General features: G+C 39.8%; 1 protein-coding gene across 1 annotated transcript; it reads right to left on the bottom strand.

Moving 5' to 3' along the window:
* Positions 1-449: 449 nt before the first annotated feature.
* LOC102425194 (cytochrome P450 2G1-like) lies at positions 450-16,606 on the bottom strand. Its single transcript, XM_023743974.1, has 9 exons — positions 16,427-16,606; positions 15,664-15,826; positions 14,333-14,482; positions 13,143-13,303; positions 12,186-12,362; positions 5,391-5,532; positions 4,697-4,878; positions 4,438-4,579; positions 450-1,055 (listed from the first exon to the last, which is right to left on the bottom strand). The coding sequence occupies exons 1-9, from the start codon at positions 16,604-16,606 to the stop codon at positions 874-876; spliced, it is 1,479 nt and encodes a 492-aa protein (XP_023599742.1). The 3' UTR covers positions 450-873.
* Positions 16,607-18,612: the final 2,006 nt, after the last annotated feature.

The following is an 18,612-nucleotide window of genomic DNA, read 5'->3' on the forward strand; positions in this document are numbered from 1 at the left end:
TGCAGTGAAACTCCATGAGGGCAGGGGTTTTAGTCTGTTTTGTTCACTGATGGATCCCAAGTACCTGAAGAGTGCGCTGGTCACATTGGGTATTTGATAAATATTTCTTGAATAAAATAAAATATGAGGGAAGACTTTCATAAGCTGAGCAAGTTGATGGAGTTTGGAAATGAAATACAAGTCGGAGATGGCTGGACTGTTCTTCCAAATAGAGTGGGGAGAATTTGGAATAAAAGCTGTGATAGAAATTCCTTCTAAACTAGGAAGGCAGGTTTAGGAGGAGAGATAATTGATGTGGGGAGGGGCAATAAGCCAAAAGATGGTTGGGAATGGAGTGTTACACAGGGTGGCCCCACCCAATGGGAAATCTCTGGTGGGCTATAAGTCACAAGTGTGTCTACATGGTTACCTTAAGTTGTTTTCTATGCCCTGCAGTGATGTAACATACAACACACAGTAAGTCTGCTACACAGAACAACCTTGATATACCTGCTATTTTAATTTTATTTTGTAAGAGATGATAATTAGGAAGAAACTGTGAACTGCATTTGGGTCAATATCAGTGTGCACACACAAAGGGACAGCATAAAGGCAGAGAATCTACAACAAGAATTTGGTGGAGACAGAAAGCCTAGGCAGAGGTGAACAGGAGAATGCAAATTCTCCAGGTTGTTGCTGGAAGGTTGGACAGGGCCTGGCTTTTCTAGAAGATAAGCAGCTCTATATTTTCAAGTGACCCTCACTGACCTGTGGCCCCACGACAGTAGCACCTTCTCTTAGGGTTGTTGAGAGATTTTAAGGAGATGGGGGTGGGTGCCCCTGTATACTTGGGCAGAGCTCTCCATGGTTCCTTTTGCACCCAGTAGGGGGCGCTCAGCGGGCTACCAGGCAGAGCTCATAGGTTGGGGGAATGTTGCCAAAGCCTGAGATCTTGGGGGTGATATCGATATCAGCAGGTGGCACCAGCGGGCGTAGGGAGAAGTTCTGAAGGATGGAGGTGAAGTAGAGGAAGAGTTCCATTCGGGCCATGGCCTCGCCCAGGCAGATGCGCTTTCCTGTGAGCACATTGGAGGAAGGAAAGGTCAGTCACACTTGCACTGGGATAGTGGGGCCATGGGGAGCCTTCTGACCCCTCCACCCACCTGAGTCTCAGCTACTTCCTCAGCATCTCTGGGGTCATAATAACACTCACTTCATAGGGTTATTATAAAGACTCAGCAAGTTTCTAGTTTAGTGCTCAGCTAGGATCTGTCACTCAATATGTGGCAGCTACTTCTCTGTTGGCTTGGATTCCATCATAATCCAAGATGGAAATGTTGTAAAGGAACTTTGAATATGAAGATTCTGTGCATTTTAATTTCTCAAATGTTTATCAGAAGCCTAACTGGTGCTAGATACTGGTGAAGGGGGCTACAAATGAAATGGAGATTAATCTCCATTTTGCGGCAGCTGAAGTACTGCACCATTTATAAGTGAGTGGTGGGAGTCCTGTTTCCTAACCACTGCCCTGACTCCAGGTGCCATGCAACTTACACATAAAGTGTCATAAGATTTATGCCAAGGGTGGGCAATCTGCTGCCCATGGAGAAAGTCCACACTGCTGCTTCTGTTTGTACAACCTTCAAATTACAAATGCTTTTTAACATTTTAAAATGGTTGAGCAATATCAAAAGAAAATTTTTTTTATGACATATGAAAGTTAAATTGAAATATCAATGACCATTAAAAAAATGTCTTGCCTCTACTCAGAAAACTACAGGATGTTGAAAAAAGAGATAGAGGAAGACATAAACAGATGGAAGAACATACCATGTTCTTGGATTGGTAGAATCAACATCATTAAAATGTCCATACTACCCAAAGCAATCTATAAATTCAACGCACTTCCCATTAAAATACCAATGGCCTTCTTCAAAGATCTAGAACGAACTCTCCAAAAATTCATCTGGAATAAAAAAAGACCCCGAATAGCTGCAGCGATCCTGAGAAAGAACAAAGTAGGTGGGATCTCAATGCCAGATATCAAGCTGTATTACAAAGCCACTGTTCTCAAAACTGCCTGGTACTGGCACAAGAACAGACATATAGATCAATGGAATAGAATAGAGACCCCAGAAATCGGCCCGAACCAATATGCTCAATTAATATTTGACAAAGGAGGCAAGAACATACAATGGAGCCAAGATAGTCTCTTCAATAAATGGTGTTGGGAAAATTGGACAGATATATGCAAGAAAATGAAACTAGACCACCAACTTACACCATACACAAAAATAAACTCAAAATGGATAAAGGACTTAAATGTACGACAGGAAACCATAAAAATTCTAGAAGAATCCAAGGGCAACAAAATCTCAGACATATGCCGAAGCAATTTCTTCACTGATACAGCTCCTAGAGCAGTTGAAACTAAAGAGAAAATGAACAAATGGGACTACATCAAAATAAAAAGCTTCTGCACAACAAAAGAAACCATCAACAAAACAACAAGAAAACCCACTGCGTGGGAAAACATATTTGCCAACGTCATATCTGATAAGGGCCTAATCTCCAAAATTTATAGGGAACTCTTACAACTTAAGAAAAAGAAGATAAACAATCCAATCAAAAAATGGGCAAAGGATCTAAATAGACACCTTTCAAAAGAGGACATTCAGAAAGCCAAGAGACATATGAAAACATGCTCAAAGTCACTAATCATCCGAGAAATGCAAATCAAAACAACAATGAGGTACCATCTCACACCTGTCAGAATGGCTATCATCAACAAATCAACAAACAACAAGTGCTGGAGAGGATGTGGAGAAAAAGGAACACTTGTGCACTGCTGGTGGGAATGTAGACTGGTGCAGCCACTATGGAAGACAGTATGGAGTTTCCTCAAAAAACTGGAAATGGAACTCCCATTTGACCCTGTGATCCCACTTCTAGGAATTTATCCCAAGAAACCAGAAACACCAATCAGAAAGGATATATGCACCTATATGTTCATAGCAGCACAATTCACCATAGCTAAGATCTGGAAACAGCCTAAATGCCCATCAGTAGATGAATGGATTAGAAAACTGTGGTACATCTACACGATGGAATACTATGCTGCTGTAAGAAAGAAGGTACTCTTACCATTTGCAACGGCATGGATGGAGCTGGAGAGCATTATGCTAAGTGAAATAAGCCAGTCAATGAAGGAAAAACACCACATGATCTCACTCATTCATGGATAATAGAGACCATTATAAACTTTTGAACAATAATAGATACAGAGGCAGAGCTGCGTCACACAGATTGTCAAACTGCAGCGGGAAGGCCGGGGAGGGTTGGGGGGCAGGAAGGAGGGGGTTAAGAGATCAACTGAAGGGCTTGTATGCATGCATATGAGCATAACCAATGGACATAAGACACTGGGGGCTAGGGGAAGCCGGGGTATTGTCAAGGGCGGGGGGAAAAAAAAGGACACATATGTAATACCCTTTGTAATGCTTTAAGCAATAAAAAAAAATGTCTTGCTTTTTTAATGGGTGGCTCAGTGGTTGAGCATCGACCTATGGACCAGGAGGTCACAGTTTGATTACCAGTCAGAGCACATGCCTGGGTTGCAAGAGTGGTGTGTGAAGGAGGCAGTTGATCAATGATTCTCTCTTGTCATTGATGTTTCTCTCTCTCTCTCCCTCTCTCTTCCTCTCTAAAATCAATACAAATATTTTTTAAAAAGCCTTCAAGGAACTGAGACACTTCCCTTCATTTATATGTTGGCTATGCATCACTTTTGTACTACAGTAGCAGAAATGAGGGGTTACAACAAAGAATGTATGCCCTGCAAAACCTAAAATATTTATCATCTGGTCCTTCCTGTGAAGGAAAGGCTAGCTGACCCTGCTTAATGCTTTCACTGTTGTAATTTTATTTTTCTAATAATCAGAGTCAATGGTTCTAATATTCCATGATTTTGGGATTCTAGGATTTTATGGTCCCAACTATGGTTTAGGTCAGTGATGGCGAACCTTTTGAGCTCGGCGTGTCAGCATTTTGAAAGACCCTAACTTAACTCTGGTGCCGTGTCACATATAGAAATTTTTTGATATTTGCAACCATAGTAAAACAAAGACTTATATTTTTGATATTTATTTTATATATTTAAATGCCATTTAACAAAGAAAAATCAACCAAAGAAATGAGTTCGCATGTCACCTCTGACACGCATGTCATAGGTTCGCCATCACTGGTTTAGGCAGTCGCCAACCTTTTGGACCTCACGGACCACTGGTTGGCAACCACTGCTCCAGAGGCTTCCTTAAACCAGCGGTTGCCAAGCTTTCGGACCTCATGGACCACCAGTGGCACTGAACTTCCTTTTCAGACCTGAACCTCAAATACAGACCAATGTTTGGGGGAAATATCAAGCATGTTCCTGGGAGAACTCAGACCATAGGAACCTACCAGAAGCAAAAGGCACAAAGGCTTCATTCTTCTTGAAGTGGCCCTGCTCATCCAAGAAGTGTTGAGGATAGAAGGCATCTGGGTAGCGGAAGTATTTGGGGTCTTTGAGGACGGAGCCAAGCAGAGGAAACACATCAGTGCCCTGGAGTGAAAATGGGGGCATTTAAGAGAAATCAGTGTTTGAGTATGGGGTAAGAAACCAGGAGGAGAGAGGGGTGCAAATGAAGGGACCAGGGGTACCACTAAGGGTGCACTCCACCTTGGGCAGAAGGTAGCCTCGGAAATGAGTGTCCCGGGTGACACTGTGGGGATATCCCAGGGGTGCGATCACTCTCTGTATCTCATGTATTACGGCATCTGTGTAGGGCATCTTGACACGGTCATCCACACTTGGGACTCGGTGTGGTCCTATCACATGGTTAATCTCTTCACAGATCTTGGCTGGAAAAAGTCAGAATTCATAATAGAGAAAGCCACAGGGATTACACGAAATCCATTATGTAAATAACCAGGAGAAGGAAAGTGTCCAATAACTATTTGGTTATTTAAATTAGTAAATTCAAGCTGGACAATGAAGGTGAGGCTAAAAAAGTTGAGTGGCTATGGGTTAACCTCTCCCATCACCTCCACCAGGAGAAAACTATTGGCTTGTTTTTAACTGTGTTGGAAGGTAGAGAGGTAAAGTTGGCCTTTTTTCTTAAGCAAAATGACTTATTCGTGTACAGTTACCCAATTGACTAGATTACCGCATGTTGGAAATGAACTTTATTTGAATCAGACACCAAGTATGTTATATTAAATAGCCTTCTTGTGCTGAGAATGTGAGATTCCATATTCATTATATCTTGTGGTTCAAAACGTCTCAGGTAGTGTGTTTCTAAGTTTTTAAGAGTATGTCTTCCTTCCTGTTGGGAGGGGGAGATATCAGGAGAGAAGATCCAGGGGACCCTCACCTTCCACCTCAGGATGCTTCATTAGCAGCAGGAATCCATAGTAGAGGGTGCCGCTCACTGAGTCTGTGGCAGCAAGGAGTAGGTTGAGAGTGGTGATGATCAAGTTCTTAAGGTTGAATTCCGTGTAGGCCTTATTTTTCTCCTGAAAGGGAGGAGAGCAGCAAACATTTTTTGTTTTTCTCGGTATTTCCTCCTGTGCTCAGGAAAGGACTTTTTGAAAAGACAATAGGTGGGTAAAGTGACTGAGTGTTGGGAAAGGATGTTCCAGGCGGAGGATTTAGCTAGAGCAAACATCCTGAAGTAGGAGCATGTCTGCTGTATTAGAGGAGCAGCAAGAAGGAGGCCAGTGGTTGGAGTGAAGTGAACAATAGGGAGAATGGGAGGAGTAGAGAGTAGAATGCCCCGGAAAATTTGAAAATTGCAGGGCAATAAAAGAGTATATAATTCTAAGTTTCCAAGTGCTAAGGTTCTAGTATGTAGAAATATAAATTTCTAAAAATATAACATTTTAAGATTCTATGATGAGTAGTATTAAGCTTCTAAATTTCTAAACACATAGACTTTTAAGTTTTTCAAATTCTGTGACTCTGAAATTGTCATTCTACTTTAGTTTTAAGTCCCTGGAATCTTTTTAAAGCTTAACAATGGAACAGAATGAAGAGTGCAGAAATAAAACCATGCGTAAGAGATCAACCGAAGGACTTGTATGCATGCATATAAGCATAACCAATGGACATAAGACACTGGGGGGTAGGGGAGGCCAGGGGATTGTCAAGGGCGGGGAAAAAAAAAGGACACATATGTAATACCCTTTGTAATACTTTAAGCAATAAAAAAAATAAAAAAAATAAAAAAAGAAATAAAACCATGCATTTTTGGGCAGTTAATTTATGACAAAAGACTCAAAAATATACATTAGGGGAAGGATGGTCTGTTCAATAAATGGTGTTGGGAAAACTGGACAGCCACACAAAAGAATAAAACTGGACCATTATCTTATAAAATACACAAAAACTAACTCAAAGTGGATTAGAGACTTGAACATAAGGCCTGAAACCTTAAAACTTCTTGTAGAAAACATGGGTGGTAAACTCACTGATGTCAGTCTTGGGCAATGATATTTTTTAAAAATTTGACATCAAAAAGGCAACAAAAACAAAAATAGACAAGTGGAACTATATTAAACTAAAAAGCTTCTGCACAGCAAAGGAAAAGCATCAGCAAAATGAAAACGGTAACATATTGAATGGGAGAAAATATTTGCAATTCATATATCTGATAAAGAGTAACATCCCACATTTATAAGGAACTCGTGCAACTCAGTAGAAAAAACCCCCCCAAACAATTTGATTTCAAAAATAGGCAGGGATCCTGAATAGAAGATTTCCAAAAGAAGACATAGACGGCCCACATATGCTGAAAAGATGCTCAACATTACTGATCATCAGAGAAATGCAAATCAAAACCACAATGAGGTATCACCTCACACCTGTTAGAATGGCTATTATTAAAAAAAACAAGTAATAATGAGTATTGCTGAGGAAATGGAGAAAAAAGACCCCCCCCCATATACTGTTGGTGGAAATGTAAATTAGAGGCAGCCACAATGGAAAACAGTATGGAGGTTTCTCAAAAAATTTAAAGTAAGCTACCATATAATCTAGTTATTCCATTTTTGTTTATTTATCCAAAGGACACAAAACCACTCATTTGGAAAGATGTCTGCATTCTTATGTTCATTGCAGCAGTATTTATAATAGCTAAAACATGGAAGCAACCTAAGTGTCCACTGATGGATGAATGGACAAAGAAGATGTGACATCCTATATAATAAAAGGCTAATATGCAAATTGACCAAACGGCAAAACGACTGGTCGCTATGATGTGCACTGACTACCAGGGGGCAGACGCTCAACACAGGAGCTGCCCCCTAGTGGTCAGTGCGCTCCCACAGGGGGAGCACCACTCAGCCAGAAGCCCTGAGCCAGGCTCATGCTGGCAAGCACAGTGGTGGTGGAGGGACCCTCTCCCGCCTCCGCTGCAGGTGGGCAGTAAGGAGCGAGAGGTCCTGGACTGCGAGGGCACAGGCTTGGCTGAAGGGACCTCCCTCCCCCCCCGGCCCCTGTGCACAAAATTTTATGCACCAGGCCTCTAGTATATATATAATGGAATATTATTTAAAAATAAAAAAGAAAAAATCTTGCCATTATGCTAAGTGAAATAAATCAGACAGAGAAAGACAAATACTATATGATCTCAACTATATGTGGAGTTTAACAAATAAACAAATAAAAAACAAGCAAGCTTATATATACAGAGAAGAGATTGATGGTTGCCAGGGGCAGGGGGAGAGAGACAGACAAAATGGTGAAGTGATTCAAAATATGTAAATTTTAGTTATAAAATCAATAAGTCATGGGGATGCAATGTACACCATGGTGACTATAGTTAATAATACTGTATTGTATATCTGAAAGTCGCTAAGAGAGTAAATATTTTTTAAATTAAATTTATTGGGGAGCATTGGTTAATAAAATTATATAGGTTTCAAGTATACAATTCTGTACTACATCATGTGTATTTCACATTTTGTGTTTACCACTCAGTCAAACCTCTTTCCATTACCATGTATTTGACCTCCTTTATCCTTTGCTACTTCCCTTTCACCCCCCTTCCTGCTGGTAACCACTAACCACACTGATGTCTGTGTCTACGAGGTTTTGTTTGTCTTGTTTGTTCATTTGTTGTTTTCAGCTTTATATCTCACATATGAATGAAACCATATGTGACTTTTTCTGACTGACTTATTTTGCTTAGCATGATATTCTCAAGATCCAAACGGCAGTATTCCATTATATAGTACATGTACCACATCTTCTTTATCCAGTCATCTATTTGAAGGACCCTTTGGTTGTTTCCATGTCTTGGCCACTGTGAATAATGCTGCAATGGACATAGATGTACATATATCTTTATGAATAAATGTTTTCAAAATTTTGGGTTATATACCCAAAAGAGGGGTTGCTGGGTCATATGGTAACTCTATTCTTTTTTTTTTTTTTTTTGCATATCAGAAATGCAGTTTTATTTTTATTTGAAAACGACTTAAATTTTTAGACAAATGATTTTAGTACATAAATTTGTTTTTGTTTTTGTACAGAATATAAAGATTCCCCTCATTGATCTTCCATGTGAAGAGCATTACAAGCCTGAAGGGATACATTCTGCACACAAGTGTGTATCTGGTGTGCAGGGTGCTGGCAACCAGCGGTGCAGTGCTCCTACACATAAGTTAGGTCAAGGACATCACATATTGAAAAGTGGACAAGAGAAATATCCTAGTTAATCAGATTCAAGAAGCAAACATGACACAAAAACTGTGCAGCTGAGACCAGTTCAGTAACTTTAGTCGGGACACTGCGGATTATGCTGGAGTAACAGGTGTGTGAGGTGATAGTGTGCAGCACATTAAACAGCAAGGAAGAGCTATTATATAGAAAGGCTGGAATGAGGGTTTTCACGAAAGCAAATTAACTTCTTGTCAACTGCCAAAGCAAAACAAAACAGAGCAGAGCGCACGAGTGTTAGTATACTGCAGGCATGTTAGACCAGTTTCTGTGCAGCATGCTAAGTTAGTTAGAACTTCTTCACTGGCGCATACGATCATTCATAGTCACAGAAAGTTTTTTTTGCTACTTCTGGGCAAATTTCAAGCATGTGCAGTACATACTACTTAATAATGATAATAAACCTCCATGTTACTGTTTTATGTATTTAGCATACTGTACTTTTTATCATTACTTTAGAGTATATTGATTGTAAAAGTTTGTATGCTATGTTATACCAGCAGCAGTCCCATATGTCTGGTGTTTACCAAATCTCTTGATTCCATCATTTTATCTTTTGCTGGGTTTAATCTTGTGTTGTTTTATAAATTTAGTGTAGCCAAAGTGTACAGTATTTAAAAAGTCTACAGTGGTGTTACAGTAATGTCCTAGGCCTTCACATTCCCTCACCACTCACTGATTGTCCTGCAAGCTCCATTCATGATAGGTGTCCTATACTGGTGTATAATTTTCACCCTTTATACTGTATGTTTACTGTACCTTTTCTATGTTTAGATTCACAAATATTTACCATTGTGTTACATTGGCCTACAGCAGTGGTCGGCAAACTCATTAGTCAACAGAGCCAAACATCAGCAGTACAACGATTGAAATTTCTTTTGAGAGCCAAATTTTTTAAACTTAAACTATCTAGGTAGATACATTGTTATTAACTTAATTAGGGTACTCCTAAGGCTTAGGAAGAGCCACACTCAAGGGGCCAAATAGCCACATGTGGCTCGTGAGCCGCAGTTTGCCGACCACTGGCTGACAGCATTCAGTAACGTGCTGTACAGGTTCATAGCCTACTAGCAATAGGCTATCCCATTTAGACTAGGTTATACTATCTAGGTTTGTGTAAGTGCACTCTATGTTGTTTGTGTAATGACAAAATCACCTAATGATGAATTTATCAGAATGTATCCCCATCGTTAAGCAACATATGACTGTATTGGAATCCTAGCCAGAGCAGTTAAGCAAGAAAAAGAAAAGCATTCAAATTGGAAATGAAGAATTAAAATTGTCTTTGCAGATGACACGATCTTATATATAGAAAACTCTTAATACTTCACAAAAATCTGTTAAAACAAATAAATTTAGTAAAGTTACATGATACAAAATCAACATACAAAAATTAATTGTGTTTTTATATACTAATAACTAACTATTCAAAAAGAAATTAAGAAAACTATAATATATACATAACATCAAAAAGAATAAAATACCTAGGAATAAACTTAACTAAAGAATTGAAAGATTTGTACACTGAAAAACTGTAAAACATTGATGGAAATAGTTAAAGGAGACACAAACTAATGGAAAGAGATCTCATGTTCATGGATTAGAAAATGTTATATTGTTAAAATAATACTCCTTAAAGGTATCTACAGATTCAAATCAATTTCTATCAAAATCCCAATAAAATTCTTTACAGAAGTTAAAAAAAAATTCTAAAATTCAGATGGAACCACAAAGATCCCTGAATAGCCAAAACAATCTTGAAAAAGAAGAACAGCCCTAGCCGGTTTGGCTCGGTGGATTGAGTGTTGGTGGCCTGCAGACTGAAGGGTCCCAGGTTTGATTCCAGTCAAGGGCACATCCCCAGGTTGCGGGTTCGATCCCCAGGGGAAGCCAACCAATGATTTGCTCTCATCATTGATGTTTCTATCTCTCTCTCCCTCTTCCTTCCTCTCTGAAATCAATAAAAATATATTTTAAAAAAGAAGAACAAAGCAGGAGGCATCTCACTTGCTGATTTCAAAATATATTAAAACCTACAATAATTAAAACATATGGTATTGGCATAATGATAGACTAATAGACCAATAGAAGAGAATAGAGAGCCCAGGAATAAATTCATGCATATATGGTCAACTTGTCTTCAAAAGGGTGCCAAAAAACATACAATAAGGAAAATATAGTCTCTTAAACAAATGGTGTAGGGAAAACTAGATATCTACATGCAAAAGAATGAAATTGCACCTTTATCTTACACTATACACAAAATCAACTCAAAATGGATTACAGACTTAAAAATAAGACCTAAACTATAAACTCCTAGAAAAAACATAGTGAAAAGCTTCATGATATTGACAATTATTTCATGAATATGACAGCAAAACATAGGTACCAAAAGCAAAAATATACAAATGGGACCACATCAAAATGAAAAGTTTCTGTACAGCAAAGGAAAGAATAAAAAATTGAACAAGTAACCCAAGGAATGTGAGAAAATATTTGTAAACCATGTATGTGACAAAGGGATAATATCCAAAATATATAAGAAACACCTATAACTCAATGCAAAAAAATTAATAACCTGATTTTAAAACACGCTAAGTACTGAAATGGAGATTTCTACAAAGAAGACAAAAATGGCCACTAGGTACTTGAAAAGATACTCAACATCACTAATCATCATGGAAATGCAAATCAAACTCACAATGAGATATCTCTGAGATAAGCTGTTAGGATGATTATTAACAAAAGAGCAAAAGACAAAAGGTGTTGAATCTGTGGAGAAATTGGAACCCTTGTACATGGTTGGTGGATGCAAAATGTTGAAACTGCTATGGAAACAGTAGGGATAAAACCTTGAATAAATTAAAAATAGAATTACTATATAACTCAACAATCCTACTTCTGGGCACGTATTCAAAAGAATTGGAATCAGGAACTCAAAGATCTTAGCATTCCAATGTTCACTGAAGCACTACTCACTTTTTGTTGTTGTTAATCCTCACCCAATAATATTTTTCCATTGATTTTTTTAGAGAGTGGTAGGGAGGGGGGGGGGCGGAAACACAGAGAGAGAAACATCCACATGAGAGAGACACGTCAATTGGTTGCCTCCTGCACATGTCCTGACCAGGGCTGGGCAGGGGGGTAAGTGGTGGGGATGGAATGCAGCCTGCAACCAAGGGATCAAACCTGCAACCAAGGGATCAAACCCGAGTCCCTTCAGTCCACGGGCTGATGCTCTATCCACTCAGCCAAACTGGCTAGGGAAGCACTATTCAATTTTTAAGATTCAAGGTTTTACTTAAAGATATGCATTTTACATTTTCTCTCTAGATATAAGGAGCCATGTATAACTATAATTGCTATATTGACCAAAAGATGTTTCAAATGGGCTTGTGGTAGAGGCACTATGAGATGAGAGGATAAGATTGGAGAAATAGAATAGTACCTGGTGCATCTTGATGAGGAAGTAGTCAATGAAGTCCTGAGGGTTCTGTGGGTCAAAGGATGCCTCGTTGATCTTGACCCTAGAGGCAATGAAGTCCTTGAGCTCTTCTATCAGGTAGTAGATGCGATTATGTCTTCCTGGCAAATATTGCATGATTCCAGAATACATGTCATATAGCTGTGGGGAATAGGCAAAGGTGGTTTGTCAGTGATGAGTACCTGGGGTCAGCATGGGCTGAGTCTCTAGTCAGACAGCTAGTCTTAATGTCCAGTGCTGAGTCTGAGAATTGGGTTCATTTGTTTTTAAGAGACTTAGAGCATATTCTCAATGTTGTAGGGAGGATTAAATGAAGTATAATCAGGCGACTTAGTTACCTGAGGCTGGTGGTGGGTAGAGAGTGATAGGAGGACTTATAATCTGATAGAGCACCTGAATTAATCTGAAAAATAATCATATTATTTTATATCTTAGAACACATATACTTATGTGAATAGAGGGTTAAGTTTCTTATACATGAATAGGGGGTTAAGTTTTTCTTAAGTTTCCTTCTCAAGGCCGTGCAAAGCGATTAAGGAGGTGACTCAACTGTGAATCCAGCAAGCAAACCCAATAAGCATGGTCAGACCGACCCACAAGGAGTCAAAACATCATCTCATCAACATCATCTCATCACCTGATGAGTAAGAACAATAGCTGATGTCTGTGTACCTCCAGGGCTGCACGTAACTGCATTCCATCCCCAGCCTCAATCTAGCCCCTTCCCCTTTATAATCCTGTCCTCTGCACCTTGCTGTAAGACAGGATTTGAATGCTTGTAAGTTCCCTGTCTCATTGGTTGACTAGCCTTCTCAATAAACGCCTTATATGATTCAACCCTGCCTTCATTGTTGGATACAGCGACAGGCAGCCTGAGCCCAACCTGGGGTTTCCCGGTAACAAGAGGTGACAGGAGGGTACCTGTGTCCAGGGCGAGTTCATCTCAGTGAACCTCTCATTAATCATCTGTAGCAGCTTCAGAAACTGCTTGTCCTCATAGTCAAAGCGGCTTCCAAAGAGAATGGAACTGATCACGTTACAGACACTGCGACTCAGGAAGAAGGTGGGTTTGATGGGGGCACCTGGGTGATGAAAATTAGCAATGTTGGAGGCATTGAATAGGAACATGGAGTGTGGAATCACTTGGACATGGATATGAGTAATGGCTCAACTCAACAGCATGCATAAGTCATTTCATTCTTTGCTGTTGCATCTAGACGCCCACATTTCAAATTGAATTCGTATCCACTTCCTTGGTTGAAAAGGATTCAATATCATTATGTGTGTAAAGTGCTTAGCACAGTGCCTGGCATATAGTAAGCTCTTAAGACATGTGAGGGATTATTATTATTATTATTATTAATGTGTGTTTGGGGGAAAGGAAAACATATTTGGAAAAGAAGTTCCAGTAAATGACCAAAAAAGTGCTTAATTTCTGAGTCTAGCTCCACCACTGATTCCTTTGGGGGGTATTAAGATAATCCTTCCCTAACTATCAGTAGCACCACCCATGAAACAGAACGCTGGTGTTAGCTCAGTGCATTGGAAACCATTCCCCCATATAAAGCAAACATTCACAAATATACAGTTTTACAAATGATTACTGTGGGTACATGGACACTCAAACCTTTTCAAGTAAACACTGTTACACATTCACAGAGTTCAGGTGAGGAAGTTTTGATTTAGAGAAATTTGCCTCTATTTTATTGATTTATCTCTGTATTTCTCAATCTCTGCCTTTTCTCTATAGATCCTAGTGATTCCTAAACTTACCATTGGTTAAGAAGTGGACTTCTTTAAATCTAATAAAACTTTCATCCAGTCTTCACAAAAAAGTACAAACTCACATGGTGTCAAAGTCTACACACAATTTCTGGGCTCACAGATTCACTGCCATGCACTGGTTAAGTTTCTGGACAGAAGAATCTGTAAGGGTCTTTCATATTAACTTTTAACATGGACCCTGATTGGGAAAATGTGTGAATCCTACAATTAATCTTTTCTCATCCTCTCACTCCATAACTCTCTCCTACCAAGAACTTTCCTTTGGAAACTGAACTCACTGCAACCACACGGTCACCTTATGGCCCTCCACCTTTTCACATCCATACCATTGGCCTTATGAAATTCCTCCAGTAGAAAGCTGATCTCCTCCTGGATCCGCTTCTCAATGCTCCGCCTTCCCATCCCGAAGTCCCGAAGGATGGTCAGGCAGAAGCTTCGGAGAATCCTCCATCGTTCTCCATTAGCCAGAACTACACCTGCCAGAATCACAGTATTAAGCTTCTGCCTCCTTTCTTTTTGTTCCCAACTCTGTGCTGGACCAGGGGATGCTGGACTATGAAAGCTTTAGACTCTGCTCTCAGGGAAGCCTCTCCCAACCTCCCAAGCTCAATGAGGCGACTAAGCTTCCCTCTCTACAAACTAGGACTGAGGTCGAAGGGATAGGAGTCAGGCAAGGAATGAGAGTGAAATCAAGGAGAGCTTAACAGAGGACAGATTAAGAACTGAATAAATAACAGCATGGATGCTTAAGAAGGTGGAGGGAGGGATAGAATGCTAGATGAAGTACCCTGAAGGAGAGACTGCCTCTATTTTCTACATATCACTTGGGTTCTCCTGACAGGCGCATGCATGTATACACATGATCACACCTGGATATCAATCTATCTGCACTAAATAACTTGCCATTTAGTAAGAAACATTTAAAAACTGCCAAGTGTGGGGATGGTTCAATGGATATTTAAAAACTAATGAAAGGGTGGTAGAATGATGAATGCAAATAAGATTTTATGACTGTATTGATGGACAGGAAGATAAATAAAAGAGTAAACAGATGGGAGGAGGAGAAATGGGTATGATGTTTTGAGAAGTGGATGAATGGAAGATTGGAAGAATAAATGGGTGGAAAGATTAACAAATTTGTTGATGAATGAATGAATAGAAGAGTTATGACTAGATGGAAGAACAGAGAGATGGTGTGAGACTACTTGGAATTGAAGGATGTAGGCTGTTAGAATTGGGTGTATGGGTAACATTATAAGGTATCTACCTAAATGGAGGAGGCAGTGAGCTATGTATTGGGTATGTGTGTTTGTGGAGGAAAGTTAGAAGTAAGGTTGGCTATAAGGATTTGACTGTGTACACACAAAGCATGTAGTTAATTCATTAAAAATGAAAGAAGATGTAGCACAGCAGGCACTCTGGAGTCAAATGGTTTGGGTTCAATCCTGGTTTTACCACTAACTCACTGTGTGACATTATATAATCTTCCCTACTCAAAAATTTCTTACTTGAAAAGTTATAATGATATTAATATTTCCCTCAAAAGAGTAAATATGATAATGCATGTTGAGTACTTATCAAAGAACCCATGACACAAGAAAGTGCATCATAAACATGTCATTATTTTTTTCATTGTTAATGTATTGTTGTTACTTACCATGACCTTGGAAGCTTCTCTCTAGTGAAGCCATCTTCCCACGGCCACTGAACTCATCTGCTTGGCCCACCAGGGCTTCCTTTACTGCTTCATGTCCACATAAAACAACTACTGGCCGGGAACCCATGTACACTGTAAAGACTGGGCCATATTTCACTCTGAGCTGGGGGTAGAAGAAGACATAACAAGAGGGGGCTTTTAGTGCACCATGTATAGGCTAATGAAGAAGTTAGGGTGAAGACTCCGGTGACACAGATGAGGGAAGAGGGGAAAAGGGCAAGTCCTGGTATTGGAAGTACTATTGAAAAAACGAAAAAAGCAGAGGAACCTTGACTCTTGTGATCCTGGATGAGTCCCCTCTCCCACCACACCATTCCAAACTTAGTTTCCTCATCTGTGAAATGACTGACTTGGATTAATGAACTCCAAGGTCCATTCTTCATTCTCTGAAATGCTAAATGTCTAGAATCTCTTAAAATCATATGTTACTGAGTCTTAAAGTTCTCAGACAACCTGAGTGTCAGAGGTATTGTGTTTGGGAATTTAATGCCTTCTGATTCCAAGGTTGTGAGCTGTGAGAGAATGAATTTCCAACATACTAGAAATTTGTGTTTCAGACTTTAATATTTTAAGATTCAAAACTTTCAGTTCAGCAAATCTGTGTTTCCAAGTGTCTGGATTTTAGAAGTAATAAGGTTCTCAGTATAGCTGGCTATAGAATAAGTTGCTCTTAGCTCTGCCCAAGAGGTGCAGTCAGACTCACCTTTGTGAAAGACTGAGAGATGTTACCAGCATGGAGTTGCAACACATTCCCCAGGAAGGGCAGAGGTATGGGGCCAGGGGGCAGATTTCCCTTCTTGTTGATCTGTACCAAGGCAGTGAAGATGAGCAGGAAAAACAAGCAGAGCTCCAGAAAGATGGTGAAGGCACCTTCTAGCTCCATGATGACAGGTGAAGAGGTTGTGTCCAGAGCACCAGTACCTGCCTAAATAGGTTTTGGGATATCAGCTTATACTGAAATCTAAACACCCTGGATTCAAGTATGGGTGCCATTTTGAAGTATGGATGCCATCAAGGAACTGATTGCTTTATCTAGAAGTGTTTATATAACCAATTTAATGCCAGATACCAAATCACAGAACCAGGAAGCTGAGAGAACACCAAGAAAGATAAATGCTAAAACATCTACATTTAGCTATATCATTTTCAAACCACAGAAAATCAAACATAATGAAAAATCCTTAAAGAAGGCATAGGGAAAAGACACCTTACTTATAGAGGAGCAAAGATAAGAATTACATCTGACTTCTCTTAAGAAACAATGCCAAAAAAGATATTAGAGTAACATAGTTAAAGTATTTAGGGAAAAAACTTATTAACTTAAAATTATTTATCTTGGAAAATTATCCTTCAAAAGCAAAGGAGAAATAGTGACTTGTTCAGAGAAACAAAAATTGAGGGAATTTGTTGCCAGTATACCTGCCTAAAAAAAAATGTTAAAAGAAGTTCTTTAGGACAGTCTATTCAACAAATGGTGTCAGGAAAATTGGAAAGATACATGCAAAAAATTAAACTAGATCACCTACTTACACCATATTCAAGAATAAACTAAAAATAGATTAAAGACTTCAATGTACAATTGGAAACCATAAAACTTCTAGAAGAAAACATAGGCAGCAAACTCTCTGACATTGCTCTTTTATTAACATTTTTTTCTGATATATCTCCTTGAGTAAGGGAAACAAAAGAAAAATAATAAGCAAATGGGACTACATCAACTTAAAAAGGTTTTATACAGCAAAGGAAACCATCAACAAAACAAAGACAATCTACTGAATGGGACAAGATGTTTGACAGTAATACATTCAATGAGGGGTTAATACCCAAAATTTTTTAGGAACTCATACAACTCAGCACCAAAAAACCCAATCCAATTAAAGAATGGGTGGAGGACCTGAGTAGACATTTCTTCAAAGAGAACATACAGATGGTCAACAGACATATGAACAGATGCTCACTAATCATCAGAGAAATGCAACTTAAAATCACAATGAGATCTTGGTGTTGGAAGCTGCCATCCCCAGTGCTCCGAGGAGCCGCCCCAGCATTGGGAGATGCTTACCTGGCATCCCAAAGGACCATTCAAGAAACCCAACTCAGTGTCAAGAGGGCCCTCCCTCCTGTTAGAGGCGCCCCCGTGGAAGCCTGAATTCTAGACCCTCTGAGGATGGATTTGAGGACCTGTAAGTGCCCCCATCTTCTCAAACTGGTGCCTTTTCCATCAATAAACCTTTCCTGACTCCAAACTCTGATATTTTGAATATTGACCTTTTGAAGCATCCAGCACGCAGACTTTGAACTGATGGTCCAGAAGATGGCAGCAGAGTAGGTGGATCTTTCTCACACCTCCTCCCAGAATCTAACTGGAATTAAAATTAAAACGGGGAATATTCACCCTGAATTACCAGCTGAAGACTGACTGAAGAGGAGACTTTTCAACAAGGAAGGGCAGAAACCACCTTGAGACTGCTAGGAAGGATGGGGTCACGAGAAATGCTGACTTAGCTCCCAGGAGCAATGGCCAAGGTGAGGAGGGTTCCCCTGGAGAGGAGAGAGGCCTGGATCCCAGGAAGGGCTCCCCAGCCTTGACAGCCAGAGCTGAGAACAGCTGTCCACACAGCAACCAGCGACAGGGCCTCTATCAGCCAGGGAATGGAGCTACCCAGCGACAAAGACACTTTTATTAAAGGGAAGATAAACAATATTTTTGTTCCCAGCCATTCACCCCAAGTTTCAGTGTAGGAAGGGGAGTGTGGACTGGAGTTGCCTAAGGAGAGACAGGGATGGAAGGAGTTGGGGAAAGTTGCAGGGGGCACAGGTGCTGGGATACCTGTGTTGAGTCATGCTTCCTGATATCACAACAGCTTTTTTCCCTAAGAGGCACAAGCT

Source organism: Myotis lucifugus, unplaced genomic scaffold (genome assembly GCF_000147115.1).
Source record: "Myotis lucifugus unplaced genomic scaffold, Myoluc2.0 scaffold_421, whole genome shotgun sequence".
Taxonomy (NCBI): domain Eukaryota; kingdom Metazoa; phylum Chordata; class Mammalia; order Chiroptera; family Vespertilionidae; genus Myotis; species Myotis lucifugus.

Bases quoted from the DNA above. Each gene is read 5' to 3' on its own strand.
- LOC102425194 (XM_023743974.1), bottom strand. From the start codon at position 16,606: ATGGAGCTAGAAGGTGCCTTCACCATCTTTCTGGAGCTCTGCTTGTTT. The intron at 15,827-16,426 runs GTGAGTCTGACT...TTCTACCCCCAG, and splicing joins TCTCTCAGTCTTTCACAAAG to CTCAGAGTGAAATATGGCCC. The intron at 14,483-15,663 runs GTAAGTAACAAC...TGATTCTGGCAG, and splicing joins GAGAAGCTTCCAAGGTCATG to GTGTAGTTCTGGCTAATGGA.